This window comes from Crocuta crocuta, unplaced genomic scaffold, assembly GCF_008692635.1.
Source record: "Crocuta crocuta isolate KB4526 unplaced genomic scaffold, BGI_CrCroc_1.0 scaffold422, whole genome shotgun sequence".
Taxonomy (NCBI): Eukaryota; Metazoa; Chordata; class Mammalia; order Carnivora; family Hyaenidae; genus Crocuta; species Crocuta crocuta.
In genome coordinates, this window is record NW_027529554.1 from 950,368 (window position 1) to 966,955 (window position 16,588).

The 16,588-nt window shown below is 36.4% G+C and overlaps 1 protein-coding gene across 1 annotated transcript in view; it reads left to right on the forward strand.

The window, feature by feature from the left end:
* The window catches only part of ETFDH (electron transfer flavoprotein dehydrogenase), a 31,317-nt gene that overhangs the window by 925 nt on the left and 13,804 nt on the right, over window positions 1–16,588 (forward strand). The window contains exons 2-6 of the mRNA XM_077761456.1: window positions 9,398–9,538; window positions 9,931–10,160; window positions 11,681–11,762; window positions 12,390–12,508; window positions 15,514–15,591. Of these exons, the coding sequence (XP_077617582.1) occupies window positions 9,398–9,538; window positions 9,931–10,160; window positions 11,681–11,762; window positions 12,390–12,508; window positions 15,514–15,591 (650 nt within the window). The remainder of the gene's footprint in view (window positions 1–9,397; window positions 9,539–9,930; window positions 10,161–11,680; window positions 11,763–12,389; window positions 12,509–15,513; window positions 15,592–16,588) is intronic.

A 16,588-nucleotide genomic window follows, 5' to 3' on the forward strand; every position in this document is an offset into this window, starting at 1 on the left:
AAGTAATAATAATGCAGTTGGATGGTCTTTGGTTGGTTTTACTTAAAAACCAAAAAAGTTTAAAAATTCAAAAACCTTCACAAAAATCTTGAATTTTCTCACAATTGTCTTATTTTTATCTTTATTTAATTTTTGGCTATAGAATAAACGAGTATATATATTGCAAATTCATGGATGTTCTTATTATGTACATTTCATGAAAGTAGAATTTTGTCAGATTTGGCTACCATATGTTAAATTAGAATTTTGTTTAAAGTTCCTGTGACTCATACATGTATTACTACACCTAATGTGTAGATATGCTTTATGTTTTGTGGAATATCCAAGTAGTCAGATGCTATCTGCCCTACTGCCTAATTTAGCTGAAATCGTTCTTGAGCCAAGTGTTAACCAGATTCCACCACAATTAGCATTTCCGTTTTCCACAGGTACTTAAATCATTCCCCATTTTCATAGCTCAGTGTTAGCACTATTGGCAACAAAGAGATGGACACAAATGTGTTGGCAGTGGTGTTATGAGTTCAATGGACTTTTTGACCTTCTCTACCAAAATTCAGCCAAGGTGCCTAATGGTTCATTTATCTAGAATATCAGATTTGTTTTCAGAAAAGGAGTAAAAGGTCATGACTTTTAAATTTGTATCCCCTGGAGAAAATCAGACTACCCAATTCCAAATATTCTCAAGAAAACCACTAGTTACCTAAGCAATAGAATTAGTTTTGTCTGATACCAGGTCATCCGTTTGCAGCAGCAAATGATAACTTCTATACACTAAAAAACAATTCATCACAAAACAAAGATTTTTAATACGAATAATTTTGTATTTGAACTCTGGAACTGAATTCCCCCAAAATATCTTTATGTATTTTAGTTACATATTTTTCAAGATTTAGGATATGTGAAAGGTTACCTAATAATTCAAACATTATTCCCAGGACACCTGGGTGGCTCAGTTGGTTAATGGTTCAACTTCAACTCAGGTCATGATCTCACGGTTTGTGAGTTCGAGCTGCACGTCAGGTTCTGTTCTAAAAGCTCAGAGCCTGGAGCCTGCTTTGGATTCTGTGTTTCCCTCTGTCTCTGCTGCTCCCCCACTCATGTTCTGTCTCTCTCTCGTGAATAAATAAACATTAAAAAATTTTTTTAAGTTATTCCCAATATTAATAATTTTTAGTATGCCTCTGCAGGTAGAGAAAATTAGTTTCTTTGCCACTCTTTTTAAGATTATCAGAAACATATATTTTTAATGTTATTTTTCTTATTTAATTTAATTTTTTAATTTACATCCAACTTAGCATATAGTGCAACAATGATTTCAGAAGTAGATTCATTAATGCCCTGCACCCATTTAGACCATCCCCCCTCCCATAACCCCTCCAGTAACCCTCTGTTTGGTCTCCATATTTAAGACTCTCTTCTGTTTTGTCCCCCACCCTGTTTTTATATTATTTTTGCTTCCCTTCCCTTATGTTCATCTGTTTTGTATCTTAAAGTCTTCGTATGAGTGAAGTCATATGATATTTCTCTTTCTCTGACTGACTCATGTAGCTTAGCATAGTGCTCTCTAGTTCCATCCACATAGTTGCAAATGGCAAGATTTCATTCTTTTGAGTTGCTGAGTAATACTCCAATGTATATATACTACCTCTTCTTTATCCATTCATCCATCAATGGACATTTGGCCTCTTTCTGTACTTTGGCTATTGTTGATAGTGCTGCTGTAAACATTGGGGTGCGTGTGTCCCCTCGAAACAGCATACCTGTGTCCCTTGGATAAATACCTAGTAGTGCAATTGCTGGGTCATAGGGTAGTTCTGTTTTTAATTTTTTGAGGAACCTCCACCCTTTTTTCCCGAGTGGCTGCACCAGTTTGCATTCCCACCATGAGTGCAAAAGAGATCCTCTTTCTCTACATCCTCATCAACATCTCTTGTTGCCTGAGTTGTTAATATTAGCCATTCTGACAGGTGCGAGGTGGTATCTCATTTTGGTTTTGATTTGTATTTCCCTGATGCTGAGTGATGTTGAGCCTTTTTTCATGTGTTGGTTGGCCATCTGGATGTCTTATTTTGAGGTGTCTGTTCATGTCTTTTGCCCATTGCTTCACTGGGTTATTTGTTTTTTTGGGTGTTGAGTTTGATAAGTTCTTTTAAGATTTTGGGTACTAACCCTTTATCTGATATGTCATTTGCAAATATCTTCTCCCATTACATCCATTACTTTTAGTTTTGCTGATTGTTTCCTTCGCTGTGCAGAAGCTTTTTATTTTGATGAGGTCCCAATAGTTCATTTTTGCTTCTGTTTCTCTTGTTTCCAGAGATGTGTTGAGTAATAAGCTGCTGCGGCCAAGGTCAAAGAGGTTTTTGCCTGCTTTCTCCTCGAGGATTTTGATGGCTTCCTGTCTTGTATTTAGGTCTTTCATCCATTTTGAGTTTATTTTTGTGTACGCTGTAAGAAAGTGGTCCAGGTTCATTTTTCTGCATGCCGCTGTCCAGTTTTCCCAGCACTACTTGTTGAAGAGACTGTCTTTATTCCACTGAATATTCTTTCCTCCTTGTCAAAGATTAGTTGGCTATATGTTTGTGGGTCTATTTCTGGTTTCTCTGTTCTGTTCCACTGATCTGCGTGTCTGTTTTTGTGCCAGTACCATATTGTCTTGATGATTACCGCTTTGTAATACAGCTTGAAGTCTGGGATTGTGATGCCTCCCGCTTTGGTTTTCTTTTTCAAGGTTGCTTTGGCTATTCGGGTTCTTTTCTGGTTCCATACAAATTTTAGGATTGTTTGTTTTAGGTCTGTGAAGAATAGTGGTGTTATTGTGATAGGTATTGCATTGAATATGTAGTTTGCTTTGGGTATTATTGACATTTTAACAATATTTGTTCTTCCTAGCATGGAATATTTTCCATTTTTGTTGTGTCTTCTTCCATTTCTTTCATAAGCTTTCTATAGTTTTCAGCATATAGGTTTTTCACTTCTTTGGTTAGATTTATTCCTAGATATTTTATGGGTTTTGGTACATTTTAATATTTATTTTTGAGAGGGAGAGAGAGCACATGCACAAGTGGAGGAAGGGAAGGAGAGAGAGGGAGACACAGAATCTGAAATAGACTCCAGACTCCCAGCTGTCAGAACAGAGCCCAACGTGTGTCAGAACAGAGCCCCAAGCGGGGCTTGAACCCACAACCATGAGATCATGGCCTGAGTCAAGGTCAGGTGCTTACCTGAGTGAGCCACCCAGGTGCCCTAGGATTTTTTTTAGTGTTTAAAAGTCTTTAGAGGTCAGCCACTGTGCATCTCTTTCCTTCGTATGTTCACCATCATCTTTTTTTAAAAATGTTTTATTTATTTCTGAAAGAGAGCGAGAGCGAGCATGAGCAGGGGAGGGTCAGAGAGAGAGGGAGATACAGAATCTGAAACAGCCTCCAGGTTCTGAGCTGGCTGTCAGCACAGAGCCCGATATGGGGGCTTGAACCCATGAACTGCAAGATCATGACCTGAGCCGAAGCCGGACGCTTAACTGACTGAGCCACCCAGGCGCCCCCACCATCATCTTTAATTATTGATTTTCTGAGGCCAAATTTTTGCTTTAAAAAATTATCTTACTGGAAAGAGTAAATCATAAAAATGTTAGTTCTACAATGGGTACTAAATAATAATTAGACTATGCCAGGCCATTATCTCTCCATTTAATCACAAAAGAAAGTGAAAAAAATCTTGTTTTCATTATAGCACAGTTTCCATTACTTCACAAATCGTTCCAAATCTGATCATAGTCTCAGAGCTTGACTGATATTGGAAGGATTGAGACTGAGTTTGGGTGGGATCATCTGAATTCCTATTATCTACTGGAAATGGGGACAAGCTGCTCCACAATTTTTATAAGGTCACAAAGGATAAGATGTGGTATTAAAATTGAAAATTCTTGTTTTTAATTTAAAAATGTTTTTAACATTTATTTATTTTTGAGAGAGAGAGAGAGCACAAGCAGGGGAGGAGAGAGGGACACAGAATCCAAAGCAGGCTCCAGGCTCTGAGCTGTCAACACAGAGCCTCCTGGGGCTTGAACTCACGGACCCCGAGATCATGACCTGAGCCAAAGTCAGTGACTTAACCGACTGAGCCACCCAGGCACCCCTTTAATTCTTAAGTTGATTTACTTTGAGAGAGGGAGAGCACACAAGTGCACAGGCACACTCAAGCAGGAGAGAGCAGAGAGATAATCTGTTAGCCCAGAGCCTGATGCCCAGCTCAATCCCATGAACCTAAGATCATGACCTGAGTCAGATCAAGTAGGATGCTTAACCAACTGAGCCTCCCAGGCACCCCTACAATTGAAAATTTTTAATTGTTCAGTATTTCCATTAAAATGTAAATTTTATTATATATTTCAAATCCATGTAAAAGTCTTTGCTGATCCTTATTATTTGTATAGTCCATATTTAGAAACTTGTTCATTTTCAGAGTGTCTAGCTGACTCAGTTGGTAGAGCATGTGACTCTTGATGTCAGGAGTATGAGTTCAAGTCCTCCACTGGATGTAGAGTTTACTTAAAAATAAAATCTTAAAGAAAGAAAAGAAACTTGTTCGTTTGCAGATAGATGCTTCATTATAAAAGACACGTTAAAAACTAGAAAGGCCTCATTTTTATTATTATTGCTCTATAATCCAACTTACTTTTGGAGATTAAACCAGAGATTTGCAGGTTCCTGGATTACAGTGAAAATTGTAACTAGAAAGATATCTGTTTAGTTACCAAATATGTGTTAGCCCCTTGTTTTTTGTAAGAGTTATACTAGATCGTATACCATAGTATTTCCAAGGCAAAGAGTGACCATAAACTCTAGAGCTGATGGGGCGAGCAGAGTTAGAATAACTTGCTGAAGTTTTCGTTGCTAATAATGAATTCGAACACAATGTAGACAGACCCCAAAGCGTATGCACTTAACCACTGCCTGTTTCCATGTTGCCCTTTTCTATTTGTTTTGTTTTTAATTAATAAACTTAATTGGGGGGGGGCAGATTTAGGTTTAAAGAAAAGTTGAGCAGAAAATACACAGACTTTCCGTATAACTTTCCCCCATTCCCCATTAACATCTGGTATTGGCGTAGTACATTTGTTACAATTGGTGAGCTGATTTTGATACATTGTTATTAGAATTCATTCTTTGTATTGTGCATTTCATGTACATTTGACAAATGTGTAATGACATGTATCCACCATTAATTACATTATTGTATAGAATAGTTTAACTACCCCCAGAATCCCCTATGTTCCACATATTCACCCCCTGCTTCCCTCTTGCTGAACCCATGGCAACCCATGGCAACCCAATGTCTCTATAGTTTTACCTATGGAATGTCACATAGTTGAAATCATGCAGTATATAGACTGGCATTTTCAGATTGCTTTCATTCAGTATGTATTTAAGTTTCCTCCATGTCTTTTTACGTCTAATAGTTCATTTCTTAGCACTAAATAATATTCTATTTGGATGTACCCTAGTGTATCTGTTTATCAATTCACCTATTGAAGGACATCTTCCAGATTTTGGCAGTTATGAATAAAGCTGCTATACACATTCATGTGAAGGACTTTTTTTTTTTAATCCTGGACATTTTCTTTCTTTTATTTTATTCTGATATGAACTCTTAACATGAGATAGGCCTTCTTGACAAATGTTTAAATGTATGTTATTGTTGACTATAGGTGTAGTGTTGAACATCACGTCTCTAGTGCTTACTCATCTTGTTTGACTGCAGGTTTTTGTGTGGACATTAATTTTCATCTCATTTGGGTAAATACCAATGGGTACAATTGCTGGATCATTTGTTAAAAAGCATGTTTAGCTTTGTAAGCAATGCCTAACTATCTCCTAAAGTGGGTGTACCACTTTGCATTCCCCCAGCAATGGATGAGAGATCCTTTTGCTCCACACTCTGTTAGAAAAAAATTTTAATCTTTTTTGTGTGGCTATAAATATTATTTTTTAAATAACAGTTTTATTGAGATACATCACATACCATACAATCACACCATCTAAAATACATGGCTCAAGGGTTTTTAATATAAACACACAGTTGTGCAACCATCCTCACAGTCTATTTCAGAACATTTCCATCACCTTAAAAAGAAACCTCACACCATGAGCAGTCACTCCTCAACCTCTCCGGCCCTAGGCAACAACTAATCTATTCTGTCTATAAATTAGTCTAGTTTGGATATTTCATCTACATGGAATCCTATAATACATGATCTTTCCCCACTGGCTTCTTTCATGGAGCAATATGTTTTCAAGGTGTACCGTGTAACCTATATCACTACTCTAATTCTTGTTGTTGCTGAATAATGTTCCATTGTATGAATATATCACATTTTATCCATTCACAAACAGACATTTGGTTTTTTCTATAATTTGGCTGTTATAAATTTGTGCATCTATGAAGATTCATGTACACATTCTTGTGTATTTTCATTTGTCTTAGGTATATACCTAGGAGAGAGTTATATAGAAATTCCATGTTCAGTGTTTTGAGGAACTGGTAGACTTTTCCAAAGTGGCTGCACCATTTCACATATCTGCCAGCTGTGTTTGAGGGTCCCAGTGTTTCCACATCCTCATCAACACTTGTTATTATCCCTCTTACTGCTTGTAGCCCTCCTCATGGATATAACATGTTATCTCATTGTGGTTTTGATTTGTATTTCCCTGATGATTAATGATGTTGAGCAATTTTTATGTGCTTAGTGGCCACTTCTATATCTGCTTTGGAGAAATGTCTGTTCAGATCCTTTGTCTCATTTTTAATCTGGTTTTTGTCTCTTTTTAAATCTGGTTGTCTTTTATTAGAAGTGAATTTATTATATATACTTGATACAAATCTCTTATGAGATATATGATTTGCAAATATTTTCTCCCATTCCATGGGTTATCTTTTCGCTTTTGTAATGGCATCCCTTGAAGAGAAAAGGTTTTTATTTTGTTGAAGTATAGTTTATCTATTCTTTCTTTTGTTTCTTGTGTTTTTGGTGTCATGGCAAAGAAACCTTTGCCTAATCCAGGGTCACAAAGATTTATACCCATGATTTAAAAAAAAATCATAGTATTAACTCTCACATTTGGGTCCTTGAAGCTTTTTGAGCTGACTTTTGTATCACCATAATTTTTTAACTTTTTATTTTGAAGTAATTTTATACTTACAGAAGCATTGCAAAGATAAAAGTTCACATATACCCTTTGCCCAGCTTAACTCCTTACATAACCATAGTATAATCATCAAAACTAAGAAATTGCTATTGATGCAATACTATTCACTAAACTACTGACTATTTTGATTTTCTCATTCTGTTTCAGGATCCAGTCCAGGACACATTGCTTTTAGGTGTCATGTCGTCTTAGTCTACTTCAGTGTGATAATTCCTCTGTCTTTTCTTGTCTTTCATGACCTTGGTACTTTCGATAAGTACTGGCCAGGCATTTTGTAGACTGTTTCTCAATCTGAATTTGTCTGATGACTTCTTATAATTACTGTGAGGTTATAGATTTTGGGGAAGTATGCCACATAGGTGAAGAGCCCTTCTTACCGTATCAGGGAGTATGTTTTACCAACATATCTTATTGCCAGTAATGTTAAACTTGATCATTTGGTTAAGGGGTCTGCTGTATTTCTCCACTGTAAAATTAATTATTTTTCCCTTTCATACTCGTTGGAAGCTAGTCACTAATTGCAGCCTATACTCAGAAGCAGAGAAACAAATAATCCGTGGATATATCACCATAATCTTTTATACTTTGACTCTCTGTTAAAATCACAGACCAAATGGAATTCCTTTTGATAGGAAGAAAAAGGTATACTTTTTCCCAAATGTCTTTCTCCCCATCTTTGACCATTTAATGAGTAATCATCTCTACTCCTGATTAGAAATGGCATCGTTATCAACCATCAAATCCTGAACTCTTTATTCTTTTCCTTTGATTATTCTCTCTCTTCTATAACAGACTTTTAATTATTGTAGCTCCAAATACAAGTTTCTATACTTGTCAGGGCTATTCCCATGGGAGGATTCTCTGTCATTTTTTTTTTTTAATAATGGAAAAGATTATCAAGGAGAAGAGTACTAGAGAAGAGAAACTGAAATTGAAGATACAGGTCAAAGGGAAGGCCTCAGATGGAGGAATGTCCCTACAAAGATGGGAGGGATAAGCCTTGTCATCCAGGTGGAAGGATTAATCTAAGTGAAGGGAAATGACATCTGTTATAACCTAAGAGAATGAACAAAAAGTAGACACAAATATAGATTACATTAGAAGTTGTTGCCAAGGAAATAGGAACATTCCCACCTGATTGCTTCTATCTTTCTATGATGTTTGGTGTGTTAGTTGCTTCAGATAAAGGAGGGCGGAGGTAGAGTTGAAGATTTTAGGACAACAGAGGTTTAATGAACATTATTGCAGATAAATCTTTGCATGCTTCTGTTTATTTCTATTTTCTAACTTAAAGAATATGTAAATTTTAAGACTCTTCAAAGATATTGCCATATGGGAGAGTTAATTTTCTAAAAGGCTGACCATAAAACCTAGTTGACCTACATTGTCCCAGCATAATCATTAATACTGCCTCTTGTTACTCTCAGTATACAGTTGATAAATTATATAATATGGTCACCCTATTTATAGGTTAAGCTTGATATGAACTAAATTGAATAAATTAGTTTATTAGATACCTTTAAAATATTATAGTTTGAAAACATTGCTTTAATGAGAAGAAGCTAACTAAATTGTTCATCTGTGGCACCTTGGTGTGTCAGTTAAGCACCGACTTCAGCTTAAGTCATGATCTCACAGTGCATGTTTTCAAGCTCCACGTCTGGCTCTGTGCTGATGGCTCAGAGCCTGAAACCTGCTTTGGATTCTGTGCCCCCCCCCCCCCCCCCCCATCCCCTCTTGTGCTCTATGTCTCTCAGTCTCTCAAAAATAAACAAAAGTTAAAATTTTTTTTAATTGTTCATCTAGGATATAGTATAGTCTTTCCAGTACATACACAACTAACAGATCAACAGCATAGAGCTAACTGTTAACTGAATGTCTGCAGTGTTGAATGGTCAGAGTGTAAACACAGGTTTCCAAATATAGGACATTATGTGGAATCATACAGTTTAATATCAAGAAGTTACTTTAGAGATCATCTAGTGACCCATTCCTTTTTTGGCTGAGGAAACTGGTATCTAGAGAGGTTAAGTGATTCGTTTAAGGTTTTCGGGCTAATTAATAGAAAATTAAACAGAAACCAGATCTGATTACCAATCTTAGATTTTTTTCTCTTAAAAAATGTTTTATCAGTCTACTCCTGATGAAAGCTAATTGAAAAAATAATAATCTTCATGATTTTCATGCAGCATATCAGTGTTTTCATGCCTTAAAAATCAAGAAAAAATATCTACCTCTGTGTGGTACAAGATGGTCTTCAACTTCTGTTGTACCTCGAATTACTACCCACTATACTATTTATCCCCGGGATAAGGACAAGCGATGGGAAGGTAAGTAATAATTTCTGTAGAATTGAGGCTTTTCTAGATACTTTGCATCATTTTGTGGAAAGAAATATTTTCATGATAGTATAAATTCATCTAATAATATTTAATAGCTTTACCAACTCTATTACATATTGACATTGAGATAAGCAGATAAGTAAATCCCAAAGCCAACAGTTGGCTTCTAGAAGCTAAAATAAGATCTACACTGGAAGAGAACCTAAGAGAACATCCAGTTAATACAGTAATATACTTAGTATAATTCTCATGCAAAGCAGAGGGGCAATTTCTATAAATAATGCTCTATTGCATAGTATTTGTAACCCAGTATATGATTTTTATCAGATCATATTCATTGCAGAGTTTTCATGTATTTTTTAAACATTTTTTCCTTCCAGGAGTGAACATGGAGAGGTTTGCAGAGGAAGCAGATGTCGTTATCGTCGGTGCAGGCCCCGCAGGGCTCTCTGCAGCCGTCCGTCTAAAGCAGTTGGCTACTAAACACGAAAAGGACATTCGTGTGTGTCTTGTAGAGAAAGCTGCTCAAATAGGAGCTCATACTCTCTCAGGGGCTTGCCTGGATCCACGTGCTTTTGAAGAATTATTCCCAGACTGGAAGGAGAAGGGAGTATGAGAAATTGGTTTTTTGGGGCACCTGGGTGGCTCAGTCAGCTAAGTGTCTGACTTCGGCTCAGGTCTTGATCTCATGGTTTGTGAGTTTGAGCCCCGCGTCGGGCTCAGTGCTAACAGCTCAGAGCCTGGAACCTGCTTCCGATTCTGTGTCTGCCTCTCTCTCTCTCTTAAATATAAATAAACATTAAAAAAAAGAAAAATTGGTTTTTATACAAAGCATAATCTTTATTCTATCTCTATTTCCAAATTACTAGAATATGGAAAACCCTCTTCACATAATTCTGTCTCTTAGAGGACTATTATAGATAGGTATTTTTTAATTTAAAAAGAATTTAAATAATTGAGTCCTATCAGATTTTGAGGGTATTCCTGGCTTGTTCCATAGGTGTTTATATCATTGTTCTAATAAAGCTTTCTGTAAATTTCCTGGGACATTTTAATGTCTAAAGCCAAAGAGGATAATGTAACCAAATGGTCTAAAGAAATAAATTAATATGGCCTCTCATAACCTAAGTAGAAAAGGCACTGGTATTATATGCAGAGAATTGAATGTTAGTTTTACTGTTTTCATAATTTGTATGACCTTGGTTAAAATCTTTCATGTCTTAGTTTTTCTTTCTGTAAGATGGGTTATGTTATATCTGCCCACATTAGGATGGTCACTACCTGTGAATATACTTTGTAAAGGTCAAAAATTATATTATTTCTGTATTATTTCTATATGGAGTAAATTGAATTCCAAAAATTTCATCTATGCTTTTCTTTCTAAAACACCAAGCTCAGAGCACTGGGTTGACTCAGTTGGTTAAGTATTTGACTTCAGCTTAGGTTTGTGAGTTCGAGCCCCATCTCTGTCTGCCATTGGCACAGAGCCCACTTTGGATCTTCTGTCTCCCTTTCCGTCTGCCCCTCCCCTGCTCTCGCACACTCTCCTGATCGCTCAAAAATAAATAAACGTTTTAAAAAAAGACTTTAAAATAAAAGACCAAGCTCCTTTAAACGAGGTATACTTTAGTTATACCTAATTAACTTTTTTCAATATTCTATCAAAAATAGATATCATTGTATAGTTATTGATATAGTATCTATTATAATAGAAAAAGGTTTTTCTAAGCCCTACTGAGCAGATACAATCCATTACATACATGTTCATTGTATCCAAAGGAAAAATAAAACTCTCTTCTGTTTTCATCAAGCAGGAAGTTACAACTTGGAGCAAGCACCTAGGCTAACCTCCCACAGAGAGAGGGAGACAGGAAGCCATGTCCAAGATGTCTCCAAGCCCCCCAAGAAAGACATTTCTGGGATATAAAACTGGCTTCTTTGGGTTCTAAAAAGATTCCCATACATCTCAAAGAGACAAAGAGGATTTATAGTTTCAAGTTTTCTAAAGGAAATAATGAAAAAAAGTGAGGAAAGTAGTTCACTTTCCCTTTTGACACAGTCTTTTTATTATTTCTATTTCCCATTACAAATATGAACCAAAAACTTCCTTCTCTTTCCTTTTGTTTTTAGGCTCCACTTAACACTCCCGTAACAGAAGACAGATTTGGAATTTTAACAGAGAAATATAGAATTCCTGTGCCAATTCTTCCAGGTAAGGTATGATAAGTATTTGTAAAATCAGAATTCCATACGTGGAAGGAACTACATCTGACAAAATCCCTTCCTCTTGCAGATGAGAAAACTGAGGCCCAGAGATTTGAAGGACTTACCCGAAGTTATATAGCTAGCTTATAGTAAAACAGGAATAGGACCTGGTTCTTTGCCTTTCAGTCTAGAAGAATTGAGATAGCCTTGTAAGCCAACTCAGAATTTTAATTTAGTGTTATAATGTTGTTTTTAATGATAAGAATTTTATGCCAAAATTATAAAAAATAAATTATGACCGTAAGATAATATATATATTTACATAGAAATCATACATTGATTAGAATTTTTAAATGTTTTATTTATTTTTTGAAAGAGAGGGCACATGTGGGAAAGGGGCAAAGAGAGAGGGGGACAGAGGACCCAAAGCAGGCTCTGTGTTGACAGCAACAAGCCCAGTATGGGGCTTGAACTCACAGACCACGAGATCATGACTTGAGCCGAAGTCAGCCACTCAACTGACTGAGCCACCCAGGAGCCCTTCCATTGATCAGAATTTTTAAATTAAGTATTTATGTATTTTATTTAGATATTTTATTGATAAAATGTCAGACTGATAAGCATATATTTGTAGGTCTTCCGATGAATAATCATGGCAATTACATTGTCCGCTTGGGACATTTAGTAAGCTGGATGGGAGAACAAGCAGAAGCCCTTGGTGTTGAAGTATACCCTGGTTATGCTGCTGCTGAGGTTTGTATACTTTTGTTTTGTTTTTAATATAAGAAGTCATCCCTTTTTCTTTTGAATATAAAACAAGGATAAGTACAAAGGTAAAGAAGTCAATATTTTAGAAGAGCCATGGAATTTCAGAATTGTAAAATTAGAAGGAATCTTGAAAAGATCTAATCCAAAGAGTACTTTAATTCCTTACCTTGTATGTATATCAAGTGATTATCTAATTTACAATTGAATACCATCAGGGATGACATAATCTCTATCTGATGTTTGGATCGTTGATATTACTCTCCTATATTGAACAGAAACATATCTTGTTTTACACTGTAGAACAGATCTGTGCTCTCTTCCAAGGACAGTTTTCCAATTATAATTACACTCTGCTCTCTTCTTCCCCGCTTTCACTCTGGTGTTTTTTCTTTTCTAGGTTAAATAGTCTCAGTTCTTTATACCATAATGTTACTTAGTTTGAGTTCCTTTGGTATTCCTCAGTGCCCTGAGATTCCCTTTTTATCCCCTTTATAAGGTGACACCCCAAATGAAAAAACTGCTTCAAGAGCAGAGCTATTGCCTTCATTCTAGAAACTGTTCTTCTATTTATCAAAATAACTCTTTTGGCAAATATATCATACTGTTGGTTCTAAGTGTTATAGGGAAATGAGTAAAAATAAAATCTCTTACTGGGGCGCCTGTGTAGCTCATTTGGTTAAGCCACTGACTCTTGGTTTCTGCTCCAGTCATGATCTCACAGTTCGTGAATTTGAGCCCCATGTCAGGCGCTGCGCTGGCTGTGCTGAGCCTGCCTGGGATTCTCCCTCTCCCCCTCTCTGCTCCTCTCCTACTCACACACTCTCATTCTCTGTCTCTCTCTCAAAATAAAGATAGATAGATAGATAAAATAAAATAAAATCCCCTACAAACCCAGAAAAATCACCTGTATAAGTTACAAAAAAGTTTTATTATTTAATGAGCATTACACCAAGACTGCAATGCATGCCACAGGCAGTTTGCTAGGGAGATTGCCAAAACAGAAAGAAATCTCACTCTCTCATATAGCCACACAGATACAGTCCATTACATACATTTAATTGTCTTTATCCGGAGGAAAAATAAAATGTCTTGTATCTTTTTGACAAGCAGGAATTTACAACTTGGACCCAAGCACCTAGCCCAGACTCCCACAGAGACAGGGAAATAGATAGAACACCATTCTCCATGGTGTTCACATTTCGAATATGTCTCCAAGGCCCCCGGGAAACACATTTCTGAGATGCAGATCTGGCAGGAGTCTTAAATAAGACTTAAAAACTAGGTCCCTGTATCTCAGAGAGACTTAGGTTTACAGCTAAGTTTTCTAAAGGAAAGAATTGGAAGAATCGACAGGAGGAGGAGTTCTTTTGTTTTTGGCCTCAGAGAAAATTGAAAAAAAAATTTAAGTTTATTTATTTAGAGAGAGAGAACAAACTGGGGTGGAGCAGAAAGAGAAGGGGACAGCGGATCCATAACTGGCTCTATGTTTACAGCAGAAAGCACGATGTGGAGCTTGAACTCATGAGCTAAGCTGTGAGATCATGACCTGAGCTGAAATCAGACACTTAACTGATTGAGCTCCCAGGTGCCCCTCAAAAATTTTTTAAATTTGTTTTTACCTTTACAATATGTAAGTCAAATAAAACACATAGGTCCCTGTATTGTACTTGGTGCCATACTAATTTTTGTTTTCCCGGCTCACATATATGCATTTGGGGCTTGGGACCCAAATGTAGGGTTTTGCATTTCCCTGATTAAAATGTTCTTGACTGGAATCAATGTGAAAGTCACACTTTGTAGAATCTATGATTTTTACTTTTTGTGGACACACACACACACACACACACACACACACAGTCTCTTATACTTTTCTTCTTTTCCTCAGCCCCTTAAAGATCATCATCAATAGATTAATGATCTGTTTGTTGGGTTTTTTTGTACTCTGAGCCAGACTTCAGATCTAGTTCAAAGCCACATTCTACAGTTGATTCATTTTCAGAGTATGAAATAAAACATTTATTATGTTTTTCTTTTCATAGCCATTGCTGCTAATCCCTGTTTCATCTTTCCACACCTGTACTTTCTGTGTGATTCTAGTGTCTGTTTTGTGCTTCCTGTCTGAAGAGCGTTTTCCTCCATAGGGGAATCAGAAGCCAAGTAAGGGGTACAGAGTATTGATTACTGTTTCTCATCCTCAGAATTACACTTTTGACTAGTTTTCCCCAATCCTTCTTGCTCCAAAAATAAACTTTGATCATCTTTGGGCTGTCTTGAGCCTCTTTCTGTTTTGTTTTGTAGTTTCATTTTCTTTGTTTTTTGTTTTTTGGTCTTAGCTCCTTTGGAACAGAGGCTTTCCTGACACTGTTGTCTTCCCACCCACACTGATGGTCTTCATTTGTTATAGGCCCTGATTTTAGGTTCTGTATACACGTTTTTGATATGTCTTCAGAGAGCTTTATGTTTATTTTTCCTGGTTTCTTTAGTGACCTCTGTGTAGTAGCTTTCCACTTTTCTTCTTCATAAAAGTTGTGGCATTTCTTTCATTTCCAACTGTTAGAGCTGTGTTGTTTTATATGGTAGAAGGGAGTATCTTTGGAGTGCCTGGGTGGCTCAGTCGGTTAAGCGTCTGACTTCGGCTCAGGTCATGATCTCATGGTTCGTGGGTTCAAGCCCCGTGTCAGGCTCTGTGCTGACAGCTAGCTCGGAACCTCGAGCCTGCTTCAGATTCTGTGTCTCCCTCTCTCTCTGACTCTCCCCTGCTCACGCTGTCTCTCTCTCTCTCAGAAATAAATGAAAAACATTAAAAATTTTTTTAAAAAAAGAAGGGACTTTCTTTAAAATATGTCTCTTTTTTTGCCTGAATGTCTTAAAGCCTGGATTTTGTAATCTAGAGAACATGTTCACTTTCTTAAAACTCTAAGACTGTTTATTGTTTCTTTTCAAGGTGGTTATGAATCCTAAGGTGATAACAAAATATGTTTTCATTTTAGGTCCTTTTTCATGAAGATAGTAGTGTAAAAGGAATCGCCACTAATGATGTAGGGATACAAAAGGATGGTGCACCAAAGGTAAACATTTGAACAGTTAGGTGGTTAGCAAACTGACAAATTAAAAAAGAGAATCAACTTAAATGCAATAATTTAGTTTTGCTACAAAGTGTACATTAATAGTGTGTGTTAGAATATGATTATTAATGTGGAATTTTTCTCTTGTTAAAAATACAGAAGCATTTTTGAACTAAAAATGACTGAGCAAGTCAATATAATGTTTAAGAATACTTTTTTTAAAGAGAAAAACATGACTCCTACAAATATAGAACAAACATGTGACAAAAATCTTCTTTTCCTCATTAATAAATGACAGACTCGGTGAGATGTTAACAGCCTGTTCAAGGAGAATTCAGAAAACTTACTCATGTGTAGGTCATCAGTCAACTGCATCGCCCCTTCCATAATTTTCATTTCTGTGGACAAGAATTCATTACTCTAAGTAATGCTGATAGTTTTTGACATGATTTTAGTATCTTTTGGTAAATATAAAACTGATTGCTTTCCTTTCATTCAGATATAATCTGGATGGTTTTCAGGTTTTCACAACTCTTATTTTTGAATTTGCAAAGAAAAGCTCTAAGGATATGGCTCCATAAGATTCTCTGGAAAGGACAAGGAGAAAAACACCTTGCTTTCTTATAACAACAGGACAAAACACAAATTAACATCTCAGTAAATTAATTTGTCAATTCATATTTATGTGTTTATTGTCTTAATTTCTCAGCTAGATCAGAAGCTTCATGAGGTACTCCAATGCCTACCATAGTGCCAGGTAATGTCAGGTCCTCAATACATATTTGTTAACTTAGAATTTATCCTTCCTTCTGCCATTCTCGAACAGAATCGGGAATGTAGTGTAGAGTCTCCCCACGGATTTTCCTGTTTCTCACTGCTTCCTGCTTAGAGATAAGCAAATGACAAAGCTCTGGAGTCTTACCTACTTCATTTTTCTTCTAAAGGTTTGACTGGATTTGTCAGAATTATGTGAGGTCTGGGATTCAGTGTGTCCTACAGT